At 36.5% G+C, this 25,703-nt stretch overlaps 1 protein-coding gene across 2 annotated transcripts in view; it reads left to right on the top strand.

The window, feature by feature from the left end:
• Positions 1 to 220: 220 nt before the first annotated feature.
• Positions 221 to 25,703, top strand: part of gnmt (glycine N-methyltransferase) — a 113,970-nt gene continuing 88,487 nt past the window's right edge. Inside the window, exon 1 of one of the 2 annotated variants that reach the window (XM_026285349.1) lies at positions 221 to 551. In XM_026285349.1, the coding sequence (XP_026141134.1) occupies positions 346 to 551 (206 nt within the window). In that variant the 5' untranslated portion in view covers positions 221 to 345. The remainder of the gene's footprint in view (positions 552 to 25,703) is intronic. The other variant, XM_026285350.1, reaches the window with a different exon arrangement.

Raw genomic sequence — 25,703 nt, 5'->3', positions numbered from 1 at the left:
TAACATTTATTGATAGGAAAGGATGGTGAATACGAAAAACGGAAAAACGCATTCGACAATTTCGGACACGGAGTGCAAAGACCTTACACTTTAACCTTAATCGTAATCTGACAAAACATAGATCGGAGGAGTATCTTCCAGCCTTATGCGTCATCGCAAGTTTCGGCCAATGGAGATGGAGGCGTGAGTGTATTCGAGTGTCCGATTGGTCAAACGTTTCTGTTTCAACACAGACGCGATATAAGTGTCAACAAAATAAGCGTGATAGAAAAACTCAAACAAGACAAGACAGGAGATTAATTCATATCCGGAAGACGAACCGTTCACGTGGTGTGATAATTCATTATGGTGGACAGTATTTATCGTACACGCTCTCTTGGTGTAGGTGTAGTTGGTCTTCCTGATCAGTATGCCGACGGTAAAGCAGCGAAAGTGTGGCAGCTGTACATCGGAGACACTCAAAGCAGGACAGAGGAGTACAAGTGCTGGTTGCTGTCCCTGCTCAGAAAACATGGGGTACATAAGGTGTTGGATGTGGCCTGCGGCACAGGGTATGACCTAACATGTTAATAATAACTATTATAAAAAATGAAAAATAGAAAAAAATGTATTTAGCCTTATAAGTGGATATATTTGTATTAAAAATGCTTATCTGAAAAGCATTAGAACGTAGAACCGAATGCACATCGCAGTTTATTTGTTTTACTCGATATGTTGCAACCATAGACAGTATACAGACGTTGCAACGCATAAAGTCTCTTGCAACAGCGAGATGGCGCGGGCAGCTGGGACCGTCTGCAAAGTTTATCTAAAGGATAAAACGATTAATGTTTTCCCACCAGAATGTTTTTTTTAAATAAACAAAACAAGAGCAATTTGTGCACTAATGTTTTGAAAGATATAAAGACAGACACTTATAACGCTCACTTGACTTTAAAAATGCAATCAATATTGTAGACAAAAATTGTGGTTATTATTATATTATTACTATTAATTAATATATTCATAAAAAACAATATTAAAAATCATTATCATTCCATAATACAGTGGTTGTGCAATAGGCAGATTTTAATGTTCTTTGTTTTCACACAAGTATGACATCTAAAAGTAAGCACTATTGAAATTAAAACCAATCAATAAATTCATTTAAAATTAATACACTCTTCTGTATCAACATCAAGGTGTGTCTTGGTTACTGTTTTTTATTTGTTTCAGTCCCAGTGTCATGTGTTGTTTTCTGTTTAGTAACTGTCTGCCCTCATTTGGTTAATTTCCTGTTCTCATCATTTGTTCTCACCGCCGTCGGTGTATGAATGAGTGAGTGGATGGGTGAATGTGAGGCAACTTGTAAAGCGCTTTGGATGGCCATGTGGTCTGTTGAAAGCGCTATATAAATGCAGTCCATTTACCATTTACCATTAGTTAATCTTCTGTCATTTAGATCACCTGTTCATTGTTTTTACTTATCCTTATCACCTATCTGCCCCTTGTTATCTTTCTTATTTGAGTTAGAGCCCGTTCTGCTCTCCTTTTTATTGGATTATTGTTATTTTGTAATGGTCAAAGTGGTTAATGTTTATTAAAAGATTCCTTGATCTACACTCCTTCGTGCGCATTTCTAAAACTACATACCGTATGACAGAATCCAAATTACAGAAGCAGGGCCAGCCCAGGCTCTGTTGGTGTAATATTTAATTTGCATGGTATATTTTACATAATACATAACAGTATCAATCTAAAGGGGATGGTTATGGGGGATTCTTTTTGTCATTTTTTGAGGGAAAAATTCATCCCCCTCATCGCCCCTAACATTATTTTAATCAGTGTGATGATCGATCAGTGTTAAAATAGTTAATTTAAAATAATTAATTGATTAATTGAAATGGAATCAAAAATGTGATTTGACGTGATTCGATTTGACGTGTATCTTTCAAAGAAGCACGGCGTGATCAGCAGTGAATCTCCATCTGAAGGCCAGAGGGAGCTCTCGCGCTGAAAATCCAAATATGCCCCAAAGAAGAAACCCAGGAAAAGCCTATCCTGCAGCTGAATAAAAAGATTTAACTGCTTTCATTGATTCAGTGGGACTAATAAACACATGACTATGACAATATATGATTTATATATTGATGACTTCTTATTATTATTTTATATTCAAATAAAGTAACATATTTATAATGTAGTGCCATTATCACAGCTTAGAATACTATGAAACATTTTGCGTGCCTTATTCTGTGTAAGAAAAGCATCATCTCACAGAAGGATTTATTTAAACACTCGACTGATGTTATGAAGTGAATTTGGAGTAAAAGCATGTTATTAAATGTGGTATTTTCACGTGCTCTCAGATGGAACAGTATTTACTATACAGAGCCGTAGTTCACTGAAAAGCTATGCAAACAGCTGTCATTATCGGGAACAATTTTTTCGATTTCATAATCATGCAATGAAATCGTCTACATTTTTCTTTTTTGCTTAACTTGTTAGTCAACTACCGCTCTTTGTAGTAAATGCTGCTTGATCTGAAATTACTGCTGATTACAGAACCGGCTTTACTAACAAAATGTGCATAACAATCGTGTTTGATAAATCGTGCAGTCCTAGTCAGAAATTATTTTGCTTAAAGGGTTGGTTTCAAAAATGAAAGTTATGTCATTAATAACTCACCCTCATGTCGTTCCAAACCCGTGAGACCTTCATTTATCTTCGGAACACAGATATTTTACATTTAGTCCGAGAGCTCTCCGTCCCTCCATTGAAACTGTGTGTACGGTATACTGTCCATGTCCAGAAAGGTAAGAAAAAACATAATCAAAGTAGTCCATGTGACATCAGAGGGTCAGTTAGAATTTTTTTAAGCATCGAAAATACATTTTGGTCTAAAAATAGCAAAAACTACGACTTTATTCACCATTGTTTTCTCTGCCATGTCTGTTGTGAGAGAGTTCAAAACAAAGCAGCTTGTCATATCCGGTTCGCGAACGAATCATTAGATGTAGCCAGATCTTTTTGAACCAGTTCACCAAATCGAACTGAATCATTTTAAACGGTTCGCGTCTCCAATACGGAGATTCAAACTTGCTTTTGGCTATTGAAAACAATAACTGTAACGATCTGAAATTAACAGCAGTAACTGCACAGTAAGTAGCCTACATTCAATACAAACATAGATTGTACAGACATCAGCATTTAGATTTTGTTTTTGAATTGGGTTGAAACTACATAGAACTGGCCTTAAATAAAAGATTAACTGTAACCATGTAAAATTAAAGACAATAACTGCATTCTACAATCCAAACACCACAATCAACACACATTCAATTAAGATGTTTCTTAATCAGCATTCAGTATTTTAGTTTTTAAATTTGTTTAAAAAAAAAAAAAAAAAAGGTCTTTACCAGTGAGACTAAATAAAAGTATGCTATATAAATACATTTTCCAAAATGTTAAAATCAAATAAAGTTGGTGCAAATAAATCAAAGATGCAAAGTGTTTCATTCATCCAATAAAAAAAATAAAAAATAAAATAATATATATATATATATATATATATATATATATATATATAGGGTAATGATTCACATCTATATTTTTTTTACTTGAGCCAATGAAAAAGTGAATCATTACCCTAAAATGTTTTAATTGGATGAATGAAACACTTTTTTTTTCAGTGTGCTACAGCAGGTAATTTTTAAATCAAATTAAGTCTATGTAATTTTAAGGTAAACTAAAAATAATCATCCTAATGCAGAATTGACATTTATTTCTGGCTTTTCAAATGTGTATGCAAGTTCTAATAAAAAAAAAATAAAATAAAAAAATAAAACATTTCAGTTTTGTCACAGTTTAGTCCGTCTCGTTTCTCATCCAACACGTGAGAAGTTGAGCTGAACATCCCTTCACGGTCTACTCGTGTTCAGGAAAACGCGTGCTTGCTAGAAATAGAACCGACGCCTATTTTTACCGTGACACGCGCGCGTGCTGGAAGCGTTTCCAGGCAAAATATAATAGGAAAATGTGTTTATATGTCATTTTGTACACAGATACATATGAATTCCTGATATTTTGATATTTGAAAGTCTATAGGTTGACATAAATTCAGATATAAATGTAATTTAAAAAATAAATAAATAATTATCGATTTTCAAATATTGCACCTGTCAAACAATCTATTTCGCCGTCAATACTTTTGACGGTGTCCTTTATCAGTAGGCGTAGGTGTAGGTGTGTAAAAAAAGTTGATATTGTTGTCATGAAGACAAGAGCCTGGTCTGTCAACGGTCTCCCTCCACAGCAGCAGCGCACCAGCGCTACGCCACTGGTTGCCACCCTAGGTTCTTTTTTTGCTCAATCCTGCCAATATCACTCTGCAAGGAGAGGATACAGACCTTTTAACTGAGATGAAACTTGTATCTTCACCTGCCGAATGTGTGCACAATCTCCGCAGCGAAGATGAATTCTGCATTCTCTGTGACACAGTTACAACAATCACTAAAAACACACCTGTTTCAGCAAAACGGAGGTGACAGGTGAACAAGAACCTGACGGAATAGTTGAAGAAACAACTGGAGCCAACATCATTGATAAAGTGGAGCTACGCAGGCTGTACTTCAGTGCTTTGGATCAGTGGCATAGCCACCTCAAAATAGATACAGAATTATTTTTTATAGTCTCAATAAAAAATGTTTAATTAACTTGGATATTGTTGTTTACTTAGAAAATATAAATATTTTTAAAATCAACCCTTTCACGCGTAAGTTCAAATATTTTAAATGACCCCTTGTTTCCATGGCGACGCATCATGATTGTCACGTGACACACAGCAGCCACAATAACTAACAGATATATCGCTATTCGTTTTATTTAGTTTTTCATTTTTTATTAAAATATATATGCAAACTTGCTTACCATGTCAACTATCTGATATTACGATTCTTCTTTATAAATTATCTTGATCTATAACGAGATGAGCGCTCAGCCGGATTTAACGTACAGCACTTGAATTCCCCAGTTTCTCCCGAGCTACATGAAAATAAGTGGCTGTTGAACTGGGCGAAGAATAGAGTAAACTTTATTGTTCTGCTATGCGTGTCTGATATATGACTAAACACGTCGGCAAATTACATTTGATTCAATAGTTTTTGCTGCTTCCATAGACATATGTGTGTATTTTACAAACTACCAATGTATTATTTTACTAGTGATTATGTATATTTAAATGTATGAAACCAAAATAAACATTATGTGGTTGAAAACACTGCATATAAATTGTAATATATGACAAGCTCTGAGCGCGTCCGTCTCTGGCTCAGTGCCAGCCAAGGCGCCAAAGCTGTTTGAATCTGGCAGTTCTGTGACGTCACTGAACATTCTAAATCATACTCTCAGGGGCACAGAAATAAGAATCCAATATATGGTGCAATAATGCTAAAAATGTTAAAATGTAATTACATTTTAAGTTATTTTTGTTAAAATATATCTGCCGTGGAGGTATGCCCCCCCAGTGACACAACGAGGCCCCCTCATTTTGTATGTCCTGGCGCCGACCCTGGGGACAAGGCTATGTTTACCACTGTGTGGCATCCCCTCTTCTTTTTATAATAGTCTGCAAACCTCTGGGGACAGAGAATACAAGTTGCTCAAGTTTAGGAATAGGAATGTTGTCCCATTCTTGTCTAATATAGGCTTCTAGTTGCTCAACTGTCTTAGGTCTTCTTTGTCACATCTTCCTCTTTATGATGCGCCAAATGTTTTCTATGGGTAAAATATCTGGACTGCAGTCTGGCCATTTCAGTACCCAGATCCTTTTTCTACGCAACCATGGTGTTGTAATTGATGCAGTATGTGGTCTGGCAATGTCATGTTGGAAAATGCAAGGTCTTCCCTGAAAGAGACAACATCTGGATGGGAGCATATGTTGTTCTAGAACTTGGATATACCTTTCAGCATTGATGGTGCCTTTCCAGATGTGTAAGCTGCCCATGGCACATGCACTCATGCAACCCCATACCATCAGAGATGCAAGCTTCTGAACTGAGCGCTGTAACCACCTTGGGTTGTCCTTGTCCTTTAGTTCGGATGACATGGCGTCCCAGTTTTCCAAAAAGAATTTCAAATTTTGATTTGTCTGACCACAAAACCGTTTTCCACTTTGCCACAGTCCATTTTAAATAAGCCTTGGCCCAGAGAAAATGCCTGCGCTTCTGGATCATTTTTAGATATGGTTTATTTTTTGACACAAAGATTGTTCCAGATTCTCTGACTTTTTGGATGATATTATGCACTGTAGACTCTTTCCAATTATTCTCTGAGAAACTCCTTTCCAATATTGCTCCACAATTCGCCGCATCATTCGTGGAATTGGTAATCCTCTGCCCATCTTGACTTCTGAGAGACACTGCCACTCTGAGAGGCTCTTTTTATACCCAATCATGTTGCCAATTGACCTAATAAGTTGCAAACTGTTCCTTCAGCTGTTCCTTATATGTACATTTAACTTTTCCAGCTCCTTATTGCTACCTGTCCCAACTTTTTTTGGTATTAAAAACTATTAAAATGTTTTGTGATTATTCCTTTAAAAAAATGTTTGTTTTATTTTAGTAGTAGGCTATGCACATTCTACTGAAAAATAGTAATAGGCACAATTTTTTCAAATCAAACCATTCTTTTATTTTGATGGGTTGCCGTGAATATCTTTACAGTTCTGTGCATGTGAAATTATGCTAGTTTTACTCAAATTAAATGGCAAAATGCTCACGAAATGACTCTCAGAGTAGTTCTGGAGATGTTGTTTTTATGTATTTATGTCCTCATTAAGTGAGACCGCAGACGCTCCTATTTAAATTGACTTTTGTGGCTTAAAGGGGGGGGGGGGGTGAAATGCTATTTCATGCATACTGAGTTTTTTACACTGTTAAAGAGTTGGATTCCCATGCTAAACATGGACAAAGTTTCAAAAATTAAGTTGTACATTTGAATGAGTATTTCTGTTCCAAAAATACTTCTTCCGGTTTGTCACAAGTTTCGGAAAGATTTTTTCGAGTATGGCTCTGTGTGACGTTAGATGGAGCGGAATTTCCTTATATGGGTCCTGAGGGCACTTCTCCCAGAAGAGTGTGCGCTCCCGTGTAGCACAGCACTGGGAGCACAACAGACTTCACTGATCAGAGCGAGAGCGTCGCGAAATGTCACAAAAGGAGTGTGTTTTTGGTTGCCAGGGCAAGACAACCCTGCACAGATTACCTAAAGAGAAACAGCATTAAGGGACCAGTGGATGGAGTTTATTTTTACAAAGCATCAACGGAGTTGTTCAAGTGTTTGTGTTTGTTCCCCTGCATTTCGAAGATGCTTGTTTTACAAACAAGGCACAGTTTGATGCTGGATTTGCACATCGTTTATTTCTTAAGGATAATGCAGTCCCAACGAAAAAGGGTCACGATCGTGTGTTGGAACCGCAGGCGGTGAGTAAAACTGCTTCAAATATCTCTGTGTTGTTAACTTAGCTATCGGCGTGTAAGCACATCAAGTAAACAACATGCAATGTTGTCATCAAACTGCACTTTCCTCATGTACAGCTTAAAAAAAAAAAAAAGACGACAAAGTGGAACTTAGGCATTTTCCAAAACCGCTAAGCAAATATATACAGTTTCAGTACTTACCACATAGAGACGCTGTTGCTGATGCTGCTCTTGTTAAATTTCAGCCTCTGGATCTGATTCTGGATCGTAAATATACGCTGAATCGGACTGTTAGCCATGGTTTGTTTTGGTTGGTTTTGTCCTCACGTAATGTCACAGCTTCCAAACGCTATCAGCGCAAAAGCTTACTGGCGCTCGTGATTCTTTAGCTCTGCCCACACGTCACGCCTACAGACGCTCGTGTTTTTCTGGGAAAAATCGGTATAGACTATCTTTCTCTTATGAATATAATAAAACTAAAGACTTTTTGGAGTTATAAAGGATGTAGTACTACTCTATAGGTACTCAAGATTAACAGGAAATTGAGTGAAAACGAGCATTTCATCCCCCCTTTAAGATTAACATATACTAGTCGATATTGCGATTTCATATAAGTGTAATAACCTACTTTTGATTAGTTTTATTAAAAATTTGACAAATTCCATGACATTCCTTGTCAAATTGTGAAATTCGTGATTCCGTACTTATTTTCCGCATCATGGAAATCATAAGGTCCTAAACATAGTCCTCTAGGGGGCAGTGTACTGCACTATGAAAGGCTTTGTGAGCTATTTGCTCATTCCTTACAAACCACCATGTAAATGTCGTTCCATGAACCAGTAACACACCCCCCTTAGAATTTGGACAGATGAGCATACTTATTAGAAATGACATTTCAATAGAATGTGGTGTGCTATAGTTGTGCAAATTCAACCAATATCTAACTGTTATTCTATGAACCAGTAACAAGATACAGCCTGTGAAGATGAGATAAAATGCTGTATGTTTACAAAAATTATATGTTAAAGGGGTCATATAATGTTGCTATTTGGTGTAATGAAATGTGTTTAAACGGTTTAAGGTTAAAAAAAAAACACATTATTTCACAGATACATTATTGTTTCTCCTCTATGCCCTGCCTTCTGAAACGCATACATTTTCACAAGGCTCATCGGTCTGAAAAGCGAGGTGTGCTCTGACTGGCCAGCTATCCAGTGCTTTGTGATTGGGCGGATACCTCAACCGTGTGACGGAAATGTTATGCCCCTTAACATATTGTGATGCCCTGTCCGACCGAAGCAACAAAACATAAAACCTATTAGAAACATTATCTGAACAAGATTTCTAGTCGTGTCCTCTTTTGGAAGGCCAAACAAAGTAATTTAGATTTCTCAATGAAACGGAGTGAGCGGAGGACAGCTTGAGTGAGCAGAGGCGGGCAGGCTTAAGAACAGCATGAATGGCGGATTCTACAAAGGGGTGTCCGTTGGGCTTGCGGCAGCTACATATGACGACCCCGGGACTGGACTCTGCTTTGTCCACAGAAAGCCGATCTGGCGGTCCACAGTGAAAAGTTGATATTTCCTTAGTGACCATCACAGATCAGCTTCAGGCATGACAAAGAGGATATCACCCTCTTGGAAGGCCAAACAAAGTAGTTTCGATTTCACAGTGGAACACACAGCGTCTATACGACATGGTGACGGGGGACAACAACAATACTACAACTAGAATAAAAGTTATGCCTTCTTTCTTTGCATGAACATCTGGGCGGCCGTTTTAGTGGGGTTTGGTTCGTCTCTTTGGATTTGAGACTTAAGTCTTCGCAACTTTACAGATATTCATCAACCAAGAGCTTGTAACACTCTAAAGAGAAAGGAAAAAAAAAAAAATTGCATTATATGACCCCTTTAATAGGTTTCAGTTTGACTCGATAGCATGTATTCAGATTTATTTTTTACTCAATAGCATGTATTCAAATTAATTTTTATGAAAGTAAAAAAAACATAGAAATGTGGTTCTATGAACCAGCAACAAGTCACACTCTTTGAGGTTTAAAGGTTTAAACATTAGTTAGTGTGTAATGTTGTTGTTAGAGTATAAATATTATCTGTAAAATTCTAAAGCTCAAAGGTTTAATGCCAAGCGAGATATTTAACAGAATTTGCCTACATCGAACGACCAGTTTGGTCTACATCTCTCTACTTCCTGCAGTAATGATGTCACTAGAACCGTTTTTTGACTAATCTCCGCCCACATCTCCGCTTGTCATGGCACTTGTATACTGTTGTTGTTCTCTTGTTGACCTGACTGCTTCTATTGTTCTCATTTGTAAGTCACTTTGGATAAAAGCGTCTGCTAAATGATTAAATGTAAATGTAATCATTGGCATGTTTTTTATCTTTTCTTTCATTTCGGTAGCTTTTGTTGGGCTATAGTTTCGTGAATAAACTAACATCTAAATGTTCTTTTATGAACCAATAATAGCAAACCTATTAAACTGAGATTTATTATTTATACATTTAGCATTTAGATGGAAAAACTGTGCTTTTTGCTCTTGGTTTTGCATTTTGCAGACAGTCCCTATCCTGCATGTTTACATTATAAGGTCTGTTAGTTACAATACCTTAAAGGGAATGTTCACCCAAAAATGAAAATCTTGTCATTAGTTACTCACCTGTCATTAATTACTCAAATCGTTCCAAACCCGTATGATCTTTGTTTATCTTCAGAACACAAATTAAAATAATTTTTTATGCATTCACAAAGTTCTTTGACCCTCCCTTTGACAGCAAGGGTAATACCACGATTCAGGTCCTTGATGTCCTACTACATTTCTGGACCTTGATTGTGGTAGTAACCTTGATCTAGATCGATCGATCGATCTATCTATCTATCTATCTATCTACACACACACACACACACAGTGAAAAATAACAAGCGGTCATGACTTTTGCTGAAACAAAGGCTTTGTGTAATTCAGCCAAAATGCCTTCAGGTTTAATGTCCAACCACATGACCCAGATTTCTGAACCAATTTAAAGTTGGTTTAAAGTTTGACATAGATTGATAGATAGATCTTCCAACTCTGAGCGGGGGTGTGACCTCCGCCTGTGAGAGGAGATCTATCCTGATGGGTACCTCCCATGGAGTGCCGTCAAAGAGAGAAATCAGGCCAGAGAACCATACCCAGCCTGGCTAGAAAGGGGCTACTAACAGCAGCCGGACTCCAGTGGAGCTGGAGCTTACGCAGCGACAAGGAGCTCCCAGCACCGGGCCCTTGGACAAGAACCAAGGTCTCCTCCATGTCTAAGTTATGTAGGACCTCTGTGTGAACTTTAGCATGCAAAAGTGGGTTTCCCCTCGGGAGAACCCCTTGGTCTTGAGTCACCACTGTAGGCTTCTCATGTACAGCAGGCCAAGAGTTTTCATGTTGGACATAGCTGCCATCAGACTCCGCAGTCTGGAACTGCTTGACAGTGAGTGACTATGGTAAGGATCGACTCGATCTGTTCTCTACTTTCGTCTCAATGCCGAACCGCCATCCGCTTTAATTGAGCTAATATCAACCAATCATTGATGTGGTTGAGTCGTGAAAGTGTGTGGTGAGAGTGCAAGGCCAGAGGATGAACCGGCATTGGTATGCCCTCCAGGGGTCCTGAGCCACAGCATCAGGATTCTCAAAGCTGAAGTCTCCTTTTAAAAATTATGGTCCTAGACCCACATTGAATGCTAGGATTGAGAACCACAGAACGGGCTTCTGAAAGAGAGCAGGCTGTGCGATGTGGACCAATTTTTTTTATTGAATTGATATAGATTTTAATCACAAGTTTAACACACACAGACATGCTTTACAGTAATAAATGCATTCAGTATGCATTTGAAACATTTTATTTATTTTTTCAAAAGAAAACCAATTAGAGCTTCATCAAAAAGTTGTAACATGTCTCTAGAACAGACAACTCAAAATAATAAGTAAAGGTGTGACAAACTTTTTAGACGTGGCAAAAAAAAAAAATCTGGTGTCCAGGGATTTTTTTTTTCATTCTTGCCATGCATTGGTCATAAAACTCATTGTAGCTGTGCCTCAGGTGTTGAAATAGATTTGTTATACATTATACAGGTTCACACCTACTCCGTTTGCAGTGCGTAGTATACAGTACGTGTATGCGGAGCAGAAGCAGCAACGAGAGTGCGTTATTGTAACACAAAAGCACATAATACGTGAGCACAAATCTCTCCGCTCACACACAGATTTCTTTTGCTCTGTCTCAAAACCAGACGGGCCTGCTCAGATACACGCTGTTCTCGCCCCAAGGAATGCGATTACTTAAAATGTGTCCTGTGCACTCAGAAGTCTCTCTATGCTCATGAGCTAGATATTAATTCTCTTCGCAGCTTTCTATTTCTAACCTTCTCTGTTCACCTCTTTTACCATGTGCAGTGTGAACACTCTGATCCATTAATATGGGCTCTGAAATAATATGCATTACAGACAGAGCTTGTAAACCTGGCGTTACGCCCAGTCTGTTCTGTTCTCACACTCCATTTAGGCGTGCTACATTATGTCTGGTTCAGATTGCAACACCAAACTTGCGTGTAATACTAGGGGTGGCTAGGATTACAGATCTTACCTCTTTAGGAAATCCTCTGGTTATTAAAATGAAAAATATTGCATTGAATCAATTGAGTTGCACTATACTTTTAAATAATTATTGTAGAAATGCATATAGAGCATTTAAATCATTAATAAAAAAAATATTTTAAAAGTTAATGAATTTTACAGGTAATATCATTTTATACAATCCTTTTTAGAAATGTTTATAGATCATCAAAATGATTTTTTAAATGGTAATACATCATGGAAATTGTTGGTAACAATTTATAATAAGCTATCTTTTGGTTTACATTAGTTAATGCATTAAATTACATGAACTAACAATGTACAATCTGTTTTTTTAGATTATTTATTAATCCTTTTTTTAATGTTAGTTAATCCTATCATTAAAAATATTCATGTTCATGTTATTTCACAGTACATTAACTAATCTTAAAACAAAACTTTAAATAACATTTATTAATAAATAACGTATTAAAATATTTTAACTAAGCTTTGATTAACACACACACACACACACACATATATATATATATATATTAGTGGTGGGCATAGATTAATTTTTTCAGTCTAGAATAATCTCGGTCTTCAGTCTCTGTAATCTTGGAGTTAATCTAGATTAAAATGGCTCATTTGAATTCTGCCGAAGGCATTCAGAATATGTGTGCTACCCAAATAAAATAATGACTAAAAGTAACGTTAAGTCTTTGAGAAGGGGTTTCTCAAGACAGGTGGTGCATTAGGCCAGGGGCTCATCTCCTGTTTCCAAAATGCATCACAAACTGCTGTAAGCAGAGAAAGCTGTAAACGAATTCCACATTGCACAAGGTGCAAACAACTTTACACCTGTTTCACACATAATCCGTCTGCAGTGCGTATGAATTTCGTATTTTCATACGCACCTATGTTGATGGATTCCAGCATTCACGCAGTTGCGGTCCGTCAGTGCGTTCCAGGAGTGGTACGTCTACAGCAGTGCAACGATTGTTCACGTACCGAGTAGCGGACTGCAAACGTTTCCAGTGTGAAAGCACAATCAGTATGAGTCCGTACTGCTTCTGCACCACATACACAATGCAGACGGATTATGTGTGAAACAGGCTTGCGTCTTGTCGAGGTTTCCATTGGGAAGCTTCTTTTTAAGAAAAAAAAAAAAAAAATTTCCCTGAAGCAAACCCGACAGCTTCAGCTGCATCCATGTTAGCATGTCACATTTGATGTGGTAATTTCACAGTAGGCATATACACAGTTTTAAAGACTCGTTCTCGCCCCCTACATATTCGGCTAGGTATACATCCGCGCTAAAATATCAAGGTGAAAGTCATCAAAGATCTCAACCCAACTTTGAGGATAGATTAACAGCGATATATTGTTTTTATCGCCCGATAAGAGTCTCACGTTAACGCAGCACGTTAACGCAGATAATGGCCCACAACTAATATATGTATGTATATATATACAGAGCTGGGTAGTAACGGATTACATGTAATCTGGATTACATAATCAGATTACAAAACTCAAGTACTTGTAGTTAGAGTAAACTACTTTTTAAAATACGCGTAATAAGACTACAGTCGTCCACATTTCACTGATTCTCCTAAGTTTCTTTTTTTTAACGTTTATATTTTATTCCTTATAAACCTGCTGCTTATATACATTTGTGATTCTTCTACTTTTTTCCGGCGGAGAGGGCGAGGTGTGTCAGAATTGTGCTCAGAAGAAATCAGTAAAAGATATTGGAAAATGGAATGGAACCTGTTTTTATACAGCCTATGATGGGAATGCAGCCTTTAATCACTGGACGTTCAGACATCATTTACTTTTTAAAGAAAGACACGGAAAAATTTCACTATTCAGTGTAAACTCTGCCTACCACGGATTAATTTGTTGTCCATGGAAATCTTTGACCTAGCAAAGTTAATTGCTGGGAATTTCATGTTCTTTAATATATTTTTGTAATGTTGATTTTTCTTCATTGTTACTACCTTATGCACTTCAAGTGTTTTGAGATGAAATATTTGACCTGGAAATTGTCTTTATTAGCAAGGGCTTGACATTAACGCTTGTCCGGGACAAGTGGAAGAGAATTTTACTTGCCCGAACGGACAAGTAACCTGATAAAAATTTTAATAACAAACAATAACTAGGGCAGCACTGAAACTTTGGCAAACTTTGGTTTTATTACTTTAGTGTAAACAGTGACTAATAATGGATAATGTATTAACAGTTAACAGTGACTATTAGGAGTCAAAGTTATAGTGCCACCAACTGGCAGCAGGAATTGTGTCAATTTCAAAAAGCTTTGAATTCAGTATCTTATTTTTACTCGATTTGCTTCCAACTTCATCAGAATAATGTCAATACACAGCCGATATAAATCTGCTGGGGGATATTGATATCTAAAAATATTGTTGCCGTGGCAACATGTCAAACTTGAATACTTTTCAGGTGATTTTGAGGCAGATAACATGCTTAGAATTTCATGAAACTCAAAACACATATCAGTATTAATGATAGATAGACACTGGCAAAAGTTCATAAAAAGGTGTGGAAGAGGCACTCTATAGCACCACCTTTTGTCACTTTTGGGTTAGTTTTAGCTATAGACACCAAACTCAGTACATAAATTGTTCTTATCAAGACGGACAACTTTCTAATTATCAGCTACGACCAACAGGAAGTCAGCTATTTTGATTTGAATGTGGATTTTTGGAAAAATATAGCTGTGAATTAATGCATACTGCTCAGAGGAGAGTTACAGTATACACACAAAACTTTGTCTACATGATGCCAAAACATTGAGGAACTTAAATTGCAAATTAATTTTAGATAGCTTGAATGGTTTTGTCATGGTGATTTTTTTTAAATAACAGTAAAAAGGTAATCATTAATTGCCCTGCATTTTTAAATTGCAGCTTCTGAACACTTCAAAACATTTTTTCATCCAGATAAGTCATTCTAAGGAAATATGCATAGTTTCACAACTTTACAACACTGTTTGGATAACAGAATAAAAAATAAAAAATAAAAAAAACTGTCAGACATCTGATCTTTGTCTCTCTGCCACTGCCCTGTTTGAGTTTTGGTGCTGAGACTTCCATTTTCTGAGAGAAATTGCGCCCCTACAGGAGCAATTCCTCTGATTGAAAGGGAGGAGTCTCCCTTAGTTTCACTTTTAAATCTGATAAAAATACTAATAAATACTTAGATTTAATTCACACTGACAGGCTAAACCAACATACCTGGTTATTACCTGGTCAGGGCTCATTAATAATTGATGTCTGGCCAGATATACGTGAGAAAGACAAGAGATAAATCACTGCACTTATCACCAGCGTGTCGAGTCATGAGCTCATGACAAACAAATTTATTCTTGTTTTATAGCTTTTAAAAAGAAAATATTACGGTGATATCACACAATCCACCAATTAGAACACACCGAGAGCTAAATTCAGATGTTCGTAAGGGGTAAGGTGTGAAAATAAAGACTATTTGACAGCGCAAGACTGTCTAAGGGCAGAATAACATCGACTTCTCGAGCTCCAGGAATCTGATTCAGGCTTTTGTCGTAAGAACAGACACATCACGAACAAGATTATTTCGAAATACATGATGGCTTGGTGAATATAAAGGAAAACAGCCACGTGAACATAAACTTTTGAGAAATAAATCTGAAGTGTATCATGATTTGAATATTAAGTGACCGCATTTACCAGCTACTTTTGTCTTCAATTTTAATCTATAAGAAAACAGAAAATCATTCGTCTTGGCTGCTTTTTTTTATTGTGTATGTAGTCATGTATTTATTATTATTATTATTATTATTGTTTTTCTCTAACAAGAATTAATCTATATTTAATTAAATTGATGACATTTTATTTTACATGTGATTTGTCCATTTCTACATCTAATCACCTAAAAACCTAAAACATTCTCTATTATATTATTGTTAGCAATTTCTTTATCGAAACTCCATCAGTGACAGAATGGAGAAAAAAACCTAGGCAGAAACCAGGCTCAGTCGGGGGGCCAGTTCTCCTTTGACCAGACGAAAACAGTAGTTTAATTCCAGGCTGCAGCAAAGTCAGATTGTGCAGAAGAATCATCTGTTTCCTGTGGTCTTGTCCTGGTGGTCCTCTGAGACAAGGTCTTTACAGAGAATCTGTATCTGGGGCTTTAGTTGTCCTGGTCTCCGCTGTCTTTCAGGGATGTAGAGGTCCTTTCTAGGTGCTGATCCACCATCTGGTCTGGTTATTAAAGCAGAGTTTTTAGGTCCTATAATTAACACCTCTGTTTTTTTTTTTCAGAATTTTGCAGTAAGATTACTCGTCATCCAGTTTTTTATATCGACTATGCATTCCATTAGTTTTTCAAATTGGTGTGTTTCACCAGGCCACGAAGAAATATAAAGCTGAGTATCATCAGCATAACAGTGAGAGCTAACACCATGTTTCCTGATGATATCTCCCAGGGGTAACATATAAAGCGTGAAGAGTAGCGGCCCTAGTACTGAGCCTTGAGGTACTCTATACTGCACTTGTGATCGATATGATACATATTCATTCACTGCTATGAACTGATGGCAGTCATATAAGTATGATTTAAACCATGATAATGCACTTCCATTAATGCCAACAAAGTCTATGCAAAAGAATGTCGTGGTCAATTGTGTCAAATGCAGCACTAAGATCCAATAAAACTAATAGAGAGATACACCCACGATCAGATGATAAAAGCAGATCATTTGTAACTCTAAGGAGAGCAGTCTCAGTACTATGATACTGTCTAAATCCTGACTGGAAACCCTCACATATACCATTTTTCTCTAAGAAGGAATATAATTGTGAGGATACCACCTTTTCTAGTACCTTGGACAGAAAAGGGGGATTCGAGATTGGTCTATAATTAACTAGTTCTTTGGGGTCAAGTTGTGTTTTTTTGATGAGAGGCTTAACAACAGCCAGGTTGAAGGTTTTGGGTACATATCCTAATGATAACGAGGAATTAATAATAGTCAGAAAAGGATTTATGACTTCTGGAAGCACCTCTTTTAGGAGCTTAGATGGTATAGGGTCTAACATACATGTTGTTGGTTTAGATGATTTAACAAGTTTATACAATTCTGTTATAGAATATACAGTTATACATTTTATACACTGTCTGATGTGATACTGTAGCTGACGGCTGAATGGTTGCAATTTTATCTCTAATAGTATCGATTTTAGAAGTAAAGTAGTTCATAAAGTCATTAATGCTGTGGTGTTGGGAAATGTCAACATTTGTTGAGGCTTTATTTTTCATTAATTTAGCCACTGTATTGAATAAATACCTGAGGTTATGTTTGTTTTCTTCTAAAAAAGAAGAAAAGTAATAGAATCTAGCAGTTTTTAATGCTTTTCTGTAGCATAGGTTACTTTCCCGCCAAGCAATACAAAATACCTCTAGTTTTGTTTTCCTCCAGCTGTGCTCCATTTTTCGGGCTGCTCTCTTTAGGGTGCGATTATGCTCTTTATACCATGGTTTCAAACTGTTTTCCTTAACCTTCATTAAGCGTAAAGGAGCAACTGTATTTAAAGTGCTAGAAATGACAGAGTCCATAGTTTCTGTTACATCATTAAGTTGTTCTGAGGTTTTGGATATGCTAAGGAATTTGGATAAATCAGGAAGATAACTTAAAAAGCAGTCTTTTGTGGTAGAAGTGATGGTTCTACCATACTTATAGCCAAAATTTTAAATTCTACTTCTTGTTACATGAAGTTTGCACAAAACTAAATAATGATCTGAGATATAATCACTTTGCTGTATAATTTCAACACTATCAACATCAATTCCATGTGACAGTATTAAATCTAGAGTATGATTTCGACAATGAGTAGGTCCTGAAACGTGTTGTCTAACCTCAATAGAGTTCAGAATGTCTATAAATGCTGATCCCGATTAATCTTGTTCATTATCAACATGGATATTAAAATCACCAACTATTCAAATTTTATCTGCAGCCAGTTTGCACGCGCTTCAGGAAGCACAAACGGGAAAGCGAGCGGGAGCGAGTCAGACTCAGGAAGCGCGGATTTCGAACACCGTTGCATAGCATCCATCTGGCAAATCTACGCTCTCTACCCAACAAAACGGACAAACTCCTTCTGCTCTCTCTCACACTCTGCTGATCTGTGAAGACCATGTCTTTTCAGCAGGTCAGGTCTGCCCCAAAAGCTCGTCCAATTGTCTATGAAACCTATGTTATTCTGTGTGCACCGCTTAGACATTAGACAAAATAAACTTGTTTGTTATATTATAGACAGTTACAGTGGTCTATAATAAATATTAACAGGTTTTTATTCAAGCTTCTTAGAATGCTTGAAGTAGACTTATTTTTTTAATGTAAATCCTAAAAAAATAAAAAATAACATATTTATTGAAACAACATATTTATGGAAAACAGCCATATTTATGAAAAGGTGCTTAACCTATATATATATATAAAAAAACTATGAATGAAATTGTGGTTTATTTTTAGTAATGACCATTTTTGTTGTCATGAGAACCTTCATTACAATGCAAAATAACAATTGTCACTAGTAAATATTATGAAAACAATAAGTGTTGTATTTTTTTATATATTTTATATAATTTTATAGTTTATGTATTATAATTGTAAGAACAAAAACAAATTTAGCCACTCACATAGAAATCTCTTAGGCCTTATCCTTTTCTGACAGTTTTAGGGATTTTTTAAAATCCTTATTTGTTCTGCAAATAATAATTTCAAACTCATTTGATAATGATATCCTGTGACATGACATGTATCTTAATTTACATAATCTCATGGATGCAACATTAAATCTGTTCAGCTCACAGATGAAGACTAAGCTGTAATGCAAGCAGAACTTTCACAAATGTTTATAGGTCAATAAAATAATTACAAAACACTTATAAATCATTAAATGATTTGATAACACTGTAAAATAATATATAATTTATTAACATTACTAAATGCATTAGTAAAACGTCATAATAACTGCACTTATTAGTAAATAGTCAGTTCATGCTTTATAAAGTCTTATCCCAACATTAATAGTCATTAGTAAGCAGCTTATAAATACAGTTATAAATAAATTGTTCTTGGTTTATAAGCACATTTATTACAAAGGAGAGTAAAGGCTCAGGTATCTTCCTAAGAAAAAGTAAAATAAAATAAATACAAATAAACAAACACAAAACAGATTGATACAGAACTCAGAAAAATTTATTTCAATGTGCAATAAAAGGAAACTGCACACTTGAATTATATACAGTTATATATATATATATATATATATATATATATATATATATATATATATATATATATATATATATATATATATTAGGAGTAATTTTGGGGATGGTAAAGGTTTTGTCCACTGGGTGGTGCTGTGCATATGTTTAATTAGAGCGCCTGGGCAACAAGTGAGTGCGTTGGTAATTGGGAAGCACACAGTTTTTGAGTGCACAGCAGAGTATCCCGCAAGGCTTTGTGTGTACATGTGAACAAGGAGAGGCCACAAGAAGTTTGAGATCATGGTTAATAGAGCTCAAGTAATAAAGAAAGACATTTGTTATGCATCTACATCCGTCTGCATAGAATCTGTACGTGTTTTAAACTTGCTTACTCTTATTATCAATGGCATTGGAAAGCCAGTACACACACACACACAAACATATATATTATATTATTATTATTATTATTTTTATTTTTTTATCAAGTGTGCAGCTGTACAGTTTCATTTTTTCCATCTTGAAAATTTTTTTTCTGTGTTCTGTATCCCTCTGTGTTGTGTTTAAATTTTAGTTTGGTGGATGAATGTTCCTTTACATCTCCTTTGTGAAAGCTTTAAATGTATAAATAGTCCTCACTTTAGATGAGCTCACAAAAAATAGATAGTTGGTAACTACTAAATGTTTTATAAAAACCTGACTTTAACATGAATTACAGCAGGAATATATGTTAATAAAGCAGTTATTAACACACTGACTGGAAGAGAAATAAAAAAAAATCCTTATATTCAGGTGTGAAGAATTATTAGGCATTTTTTACTTTACTGATAAAATGAGCCAAAAAAAGAGGTTTAACTCAGACTGAAAAATCCAAAATTATTAGATTCCCATGATAAATATTCAAAATTAGAGCAGTACAGTAATTTCAAATTTAAGACATGACCACTGGACAGCAAAATGCTTACTGGGTCAGAAGGGTCAGAAAAAAAAAAAAAAACAGGTGGAGAAGAACAAAAACACATTAAAGGGATAGTTCACTCTCAAATAACATTTTGGTATGTTTAAGGACATGCAAGATGTAGGTTTCTTTGTTTTTTAAGTATTTTCCCATTTTGATATTTTTAGGTCCAACCGTTCTTGTTTGTGACTCACATAATGGATGTCTATGGTCACCACCTCAAAGAGCATGCACAGATGAGTCAAAATTAAACAATTCCCCATCATAAGTACACATTGATGACCTAAGACACGGAACGAGCGGTTTGTGTAAGAAAACGAACAGTATTTATATCGTTTTTATCTCTTATACACAACCACATCCAACTGATCTGAGGAAACGAGTGCTTCCTGATGTGACGTGCGCGCGCTCTGGCTTAGTCTGGGCAAGCGCGGAAAGCGCCGGAAGCGATCTCTCCCGCGTGTACAATACTCATTGTTTACACTTACTGCCTATGGTTTACACAGATTTCGGAATTATTACCTTTCACTGTGAAGATCTAAACATATTTAGACGTACAGGAAATTGCAATGGAAGACGATTTCAATATATCCATAGACAACGTTGAATTTTTTTCACAACCATATTAATAGGGCTTGGGCGCCAAGTTGCATTCTGGGACGTGGCGGCCATGTTGCCAGCTTCGCTAATGTAAACATACAGCCAGTTGAACGAGAAGAGCAGAGCTGGGAGAAAGAAAAAAAGATGTCAAAATCGCGAAAAGTTTGTGGGATTTATAGGGATACGCTAAATAGGGATGCCAGGGACCGGTATGTGGACAAAATCGGCACTATTAACGGTTTGGATCCATATGAAATTCCCAACAAATAGTGGAGTACCGACGGAGACTTGTTGCCGCAGGTTTACATTACAGATAATCTTCAGCTACCTTATTTGTTTTGTTTGCGCCTACACTTCAGAAAAGTTCCGAAGCTACAAGTCAAGTCTCATGTACAGTTCACAAATGGATGGGTTCAGGAGCTGCAAATCAAAGAAACGAAACAGTGGCAAAACCGTATACAGTAATCCGGTAAGCTGTACTCTACCTAGCTGCTAGTTTAGTAACCGTTAGTGCTAACAACCATTGACACATGGACTTTTAACAATGTGTTTCAAAAGTGTAGTTAGTAGCTGTCCACCCTCCCGTTTTTCCGGGGTTCTCACGTATTTGAGCTGTTTTCCCACTGTCTTCCCGTTTTAGTATTTTCCTGTAAAATATCCCGTTAGCCCCTCCATCAGACCTGTCAAGTCTCTGTGTTGTTGTCCTGTTGCTACTCCTTGTCCTTCCAGCGAAACAGATGTTTTCAAAGCATCGTTTTGCTTACTTGAAAGCAACCTTAGCGTGATGTTGGGCTTTTTAAGATAGCGTGGTTGTTGTGAGAGCACGATTTCACGCCAATCTGTAACTAAAGTCACGTTAGACCTAGCTTCACAAATCGCTTAACATTAGTTAATGCAACAGTTTTATTGTACAAATTTTTGCTGTAGGCAGAGGGATAGCAACAAAAAGATAAATGTTGAAATTTCCCGTATTTTGGATGAGTAACTCGAGAAATTTCCCTTATTTTCAATGTTGACTTAAGCTATATAAATTAATATTCAGATGTTATGGTCTCCGTAGTCACGCCTCCAAGCAGGAAAGTGGTGTAAAATTAATCCATTCTCATTTTATTTTCCCCATGGCGATTATGTGTTGCACTATTACACCCCACAATACAGCAACGGTTGAAAATGGTTAAAATATATTTTTTAATTAATCAAATTAAGACACACGGATGAGAGGGAGTATCTCTAAACACTGCGCAGTCCGAGTGGCAGTAAAGGAGGCATTTCAACGTGGCGGCCACGCCAAGTAATGATGTCACGACGCCCAAGCCCTATTTGAACCAGAATACACAGACCAAGTACTCAGAAGCGATCCGCTGCAGCAGCACGCCTTCAAGCCTCAGAGAGACCAAGATCTCTTCAAAATTGGTGGTGTTTTAGTAGCAAGTGTTGTGAGATGCCAACAGAAGTGGAGAGCATATGTTGTCATGAATAGAACAACAAGATGAAAACGAGGACATTGACAGTATCGCATCACACGCCTGCCTGACTGAAGTTCCTGAGTTTTCTCTGCTGTTGAGACCAAGCGTTTTGGACGTTGTGTTTAGTATGCAACGTATAAACTGGAGGCAACGTCCAATGCCAGAGGGACCCAATGGCACGCTGTCAATAGAGTGAGTAATGTGTTGTATTTTTATTATAATCGCAACGATTATAGGGTGCATTATAAACAAATTAATTAATTACAATTACTGCATTATATTTCATACAGTGCAGATTGGTGGCGTAGCGTGTGGTAAACAATGAATGATGTGCATGCGCGAGAGATCACATCAGGGGCTTTCCGCACTTGCACAGACTAAAGCCAGAGCGCGCGTGCACGTCACATCGGGAAGCACTCGTACACTCAGATCAGTTGGACGTGGTTGTGTACAAGAGGTGAAAACGATATAAATACTGTTAGTTTTCTTACACAAACCATTCGTTTCGTGTCTTAGGTCATCAATGTGTACTTATGATGGGGAATTGTTTAATTTTGACTCCTCTGTGAATGCTCTTTGAGGTGGTCACCATAGACATCCATTATGTGAGTCGCAGACAAGAATGGTTGGACCTAAAAATATCAAAATGGGAAATACTGAGGAAACAAAGAAACCTACATCTTGGATGTCCTTGAGGTAAGCTAAAACATATCAAAATTTAATTTGAGAGTGAACTATCCCTTTAACTGCAAAATAATTAAGAATTAAAGTGTAGAATTAGGTGTGAAACTGTCAGGGAGCATTTAGTCTCAAGTGCCAACATTTTCCAGAACTGCAACTTTCCTAGAGTCTCCAGAATTACAAGGTGTCTGGTTCTGAGAGACTTAAAAGATCCCAAAAAATTACTTTATTGGAGTAGCATGAAGTATTGTGAAATACTAAATATGAAGAATTTATACAGTATTGTTCAAAATAATAGCAGTACAATGTGACTAACCAGAATAATCAAGGTTTTTAGTATATTTTTTATTGCTACGTGGCAAACAAGTTACCAGTAGGTTCAGTAGATTGTCAGAAAACAAACAAGACCCAGCATTCATGATATGCACGCTCTTAAGGCTGTGCAATTGGGCAATTAGTTGAAAGGGGTGTGTTCAAAAAAATAGCAGTGTCTACCTTTGACTGTACAAACTCAAAACTATTTTGTACAAACATTTTTTTTTCTGGGATTTAGCAATCCTGTGAATCACTAAACTAATATTTAGTTGTATGACCACAGTTTTTTAAAACTGCTTGACATCTGTGTGGCATGGAGTCAACCAACTTGTGGCACCTCTCAGCTGTTATTCCACTCCATGATTCTTTAACAACATTCCACAATTCATTCACATTTCTTGGTTTTGCTTCAGAAACAGCATTTTTGATATCACCCCACAAGTTCTCAATTGGATTAAGGTCTGGAGATTGGGCTGGCCACTCCATAACATTAATTTTGTTGGTTTGGAACCAAGACTTTGCCCGTTTACTAGTGTGTTTTGGGTCATTGTCTTGTTGAAACAACCATTTCAAGGGCATGTCCTCTTCAGCATAGGGCAACATGACCTCTTCAAGTATTTTAACATATGCAAACTGATCCATGATCCCTGGTATGCGATAAATAGGCCCAACACCATAGTAGGAGAAACATGCCCATATCATGATGCTTGCACCTCCATGCTTCACTGTCTTCACTGTGTACTGTGGCTTGAATTCAGAGTTTGGGGGTCGTCTCACAAACTGCCTGTGGCCCTTGGACCCAAAAAGAACAATTTTACTCTCATCAGTCCACAAAATGTTCCTCCATTTCTCTTTAGGCCAGTTGATGTGTTCTTTGGCAAATTGTAACCTCTTCTGCACATGCCTTTTTTTTAACAGAGGGACTTTGCGGGGGATTCTTGAAAATAGATTAGCTTCACACAGACGTCTTCTAACTGTCACAGTACTTACAGGTAACTCCAGACTGTCTTTGATCATCCTGGAGGTGATCATTGGCTGAGCCTTTGCCATTCTGGTTATTCTTCTATCCATTTTGATGGTTGTCTTCCGTTTTCTTCCACGTCTCTCTGGTTTTGCTCTCCATTTTAAGGCATTGGAGATCATTTTAGCTGAACAGCCTATCATTTTTTGCACCTCTTTATAGGTTTTCCCCTCTCTAATCAACTTTTTAATCAAAGTACGCTGTTCTTCTGAACAATGTCTTGAACGACCCATTTTCCTCGGCTTTCAAATGCATGTTCAACAAGTGTTGGCTTCATCCTTAAATAGGGGCCACCTGATTCACACCTGTTTCTTCACAAAATTGATGACCTCAGTGATTGAATGCCACACTGCTATTTTTTTGAACACACCCCTTTCAACTAATTCAACTAATTGCCCAATTGCACAGCCTTAAGAGCGTGCATATCATGAATGCTGGGTCTCATTTGTTTTCTGAGAATCTACTGAACCTACTGGTAACTTGTTTGCCACGTAGCAATAAAAAAATATACGAAAAACCTTGATTATTCTGGTTAGTCACATTGTACTGCTATTATTTTGAACAATACTGTATATAGGCTTTATGAACAGATTTTGAGTGACTCTTGAAGGACCAGCACCACCTCTTCTTGTACAACGCTTTGAGGAATATATCTTCCAGATTTTTATTCCATCTCCTATCCTGAAATGTCTGTCTTGCAGAATTGACAAAAAAATAAACTTCACATTAATTCTTAATTCTTTTGCAATTTTTGTGTCATTTCATCTTCACCTGTTTTTTTTATTATTATTTTTAGTTTTTTTCTTCTTGTCTGACCCCATGACCCAGTCAGCATTTTTTTGTTTAATGGTGAAGTCTTAACTTTGCAATTTCTGTATTGCATTTGTTTTTGATATTTCTCATGGGGATTTCATAATTTTTGACGTTTCAGTTCGAGTTAAAACTCTTTTGCCGCATTTCCTCTGTAAAAGAAAACATGCCTAATAATTCTGCACACCTGAATATAAGGAGTTTTTCTATTCCAGCTTTCATGGAGAATTATATATCACTCATAAATGATTAAATAAAATAATGGTAGTTATTAATTTTGATATGGTTTGGTATTGGTAGAATGCGTTTGGAAAAACATCTCAATAAAACAAGATTTTAATGTTTAAGTTTGGAAAATTAACTGACATGAATGAATGCTGTATAATTATTGTTCATGTTAACATAGTTAATGTTTATAAATGAAATCTTATTGTAAAGTGTTACTAAAGTTATATATATATATATATATATATATATAATGTTCTGTGAATGTGATTTCAAAGTCTAGATGATTTGGATT

Source organism: Carassius auratus, chromosome 17 (assembly GCF_003368295.1).
Source record: "Carassius auratus strain Wakin chromosome 17, ASM336829v1, whole genome shotgun sequence".
In the NCBI taxonomy this organism is placed as follows: domain Eukaryota; kingdom Metazoa; phylum Chordata; class Actinopteri; order Cypriniformes; family Cyprinidae; genus Carassius; species Carassius auratus.
This window is presented reverse-complemented; position numbering and strand designations above follow the sequence as displayed.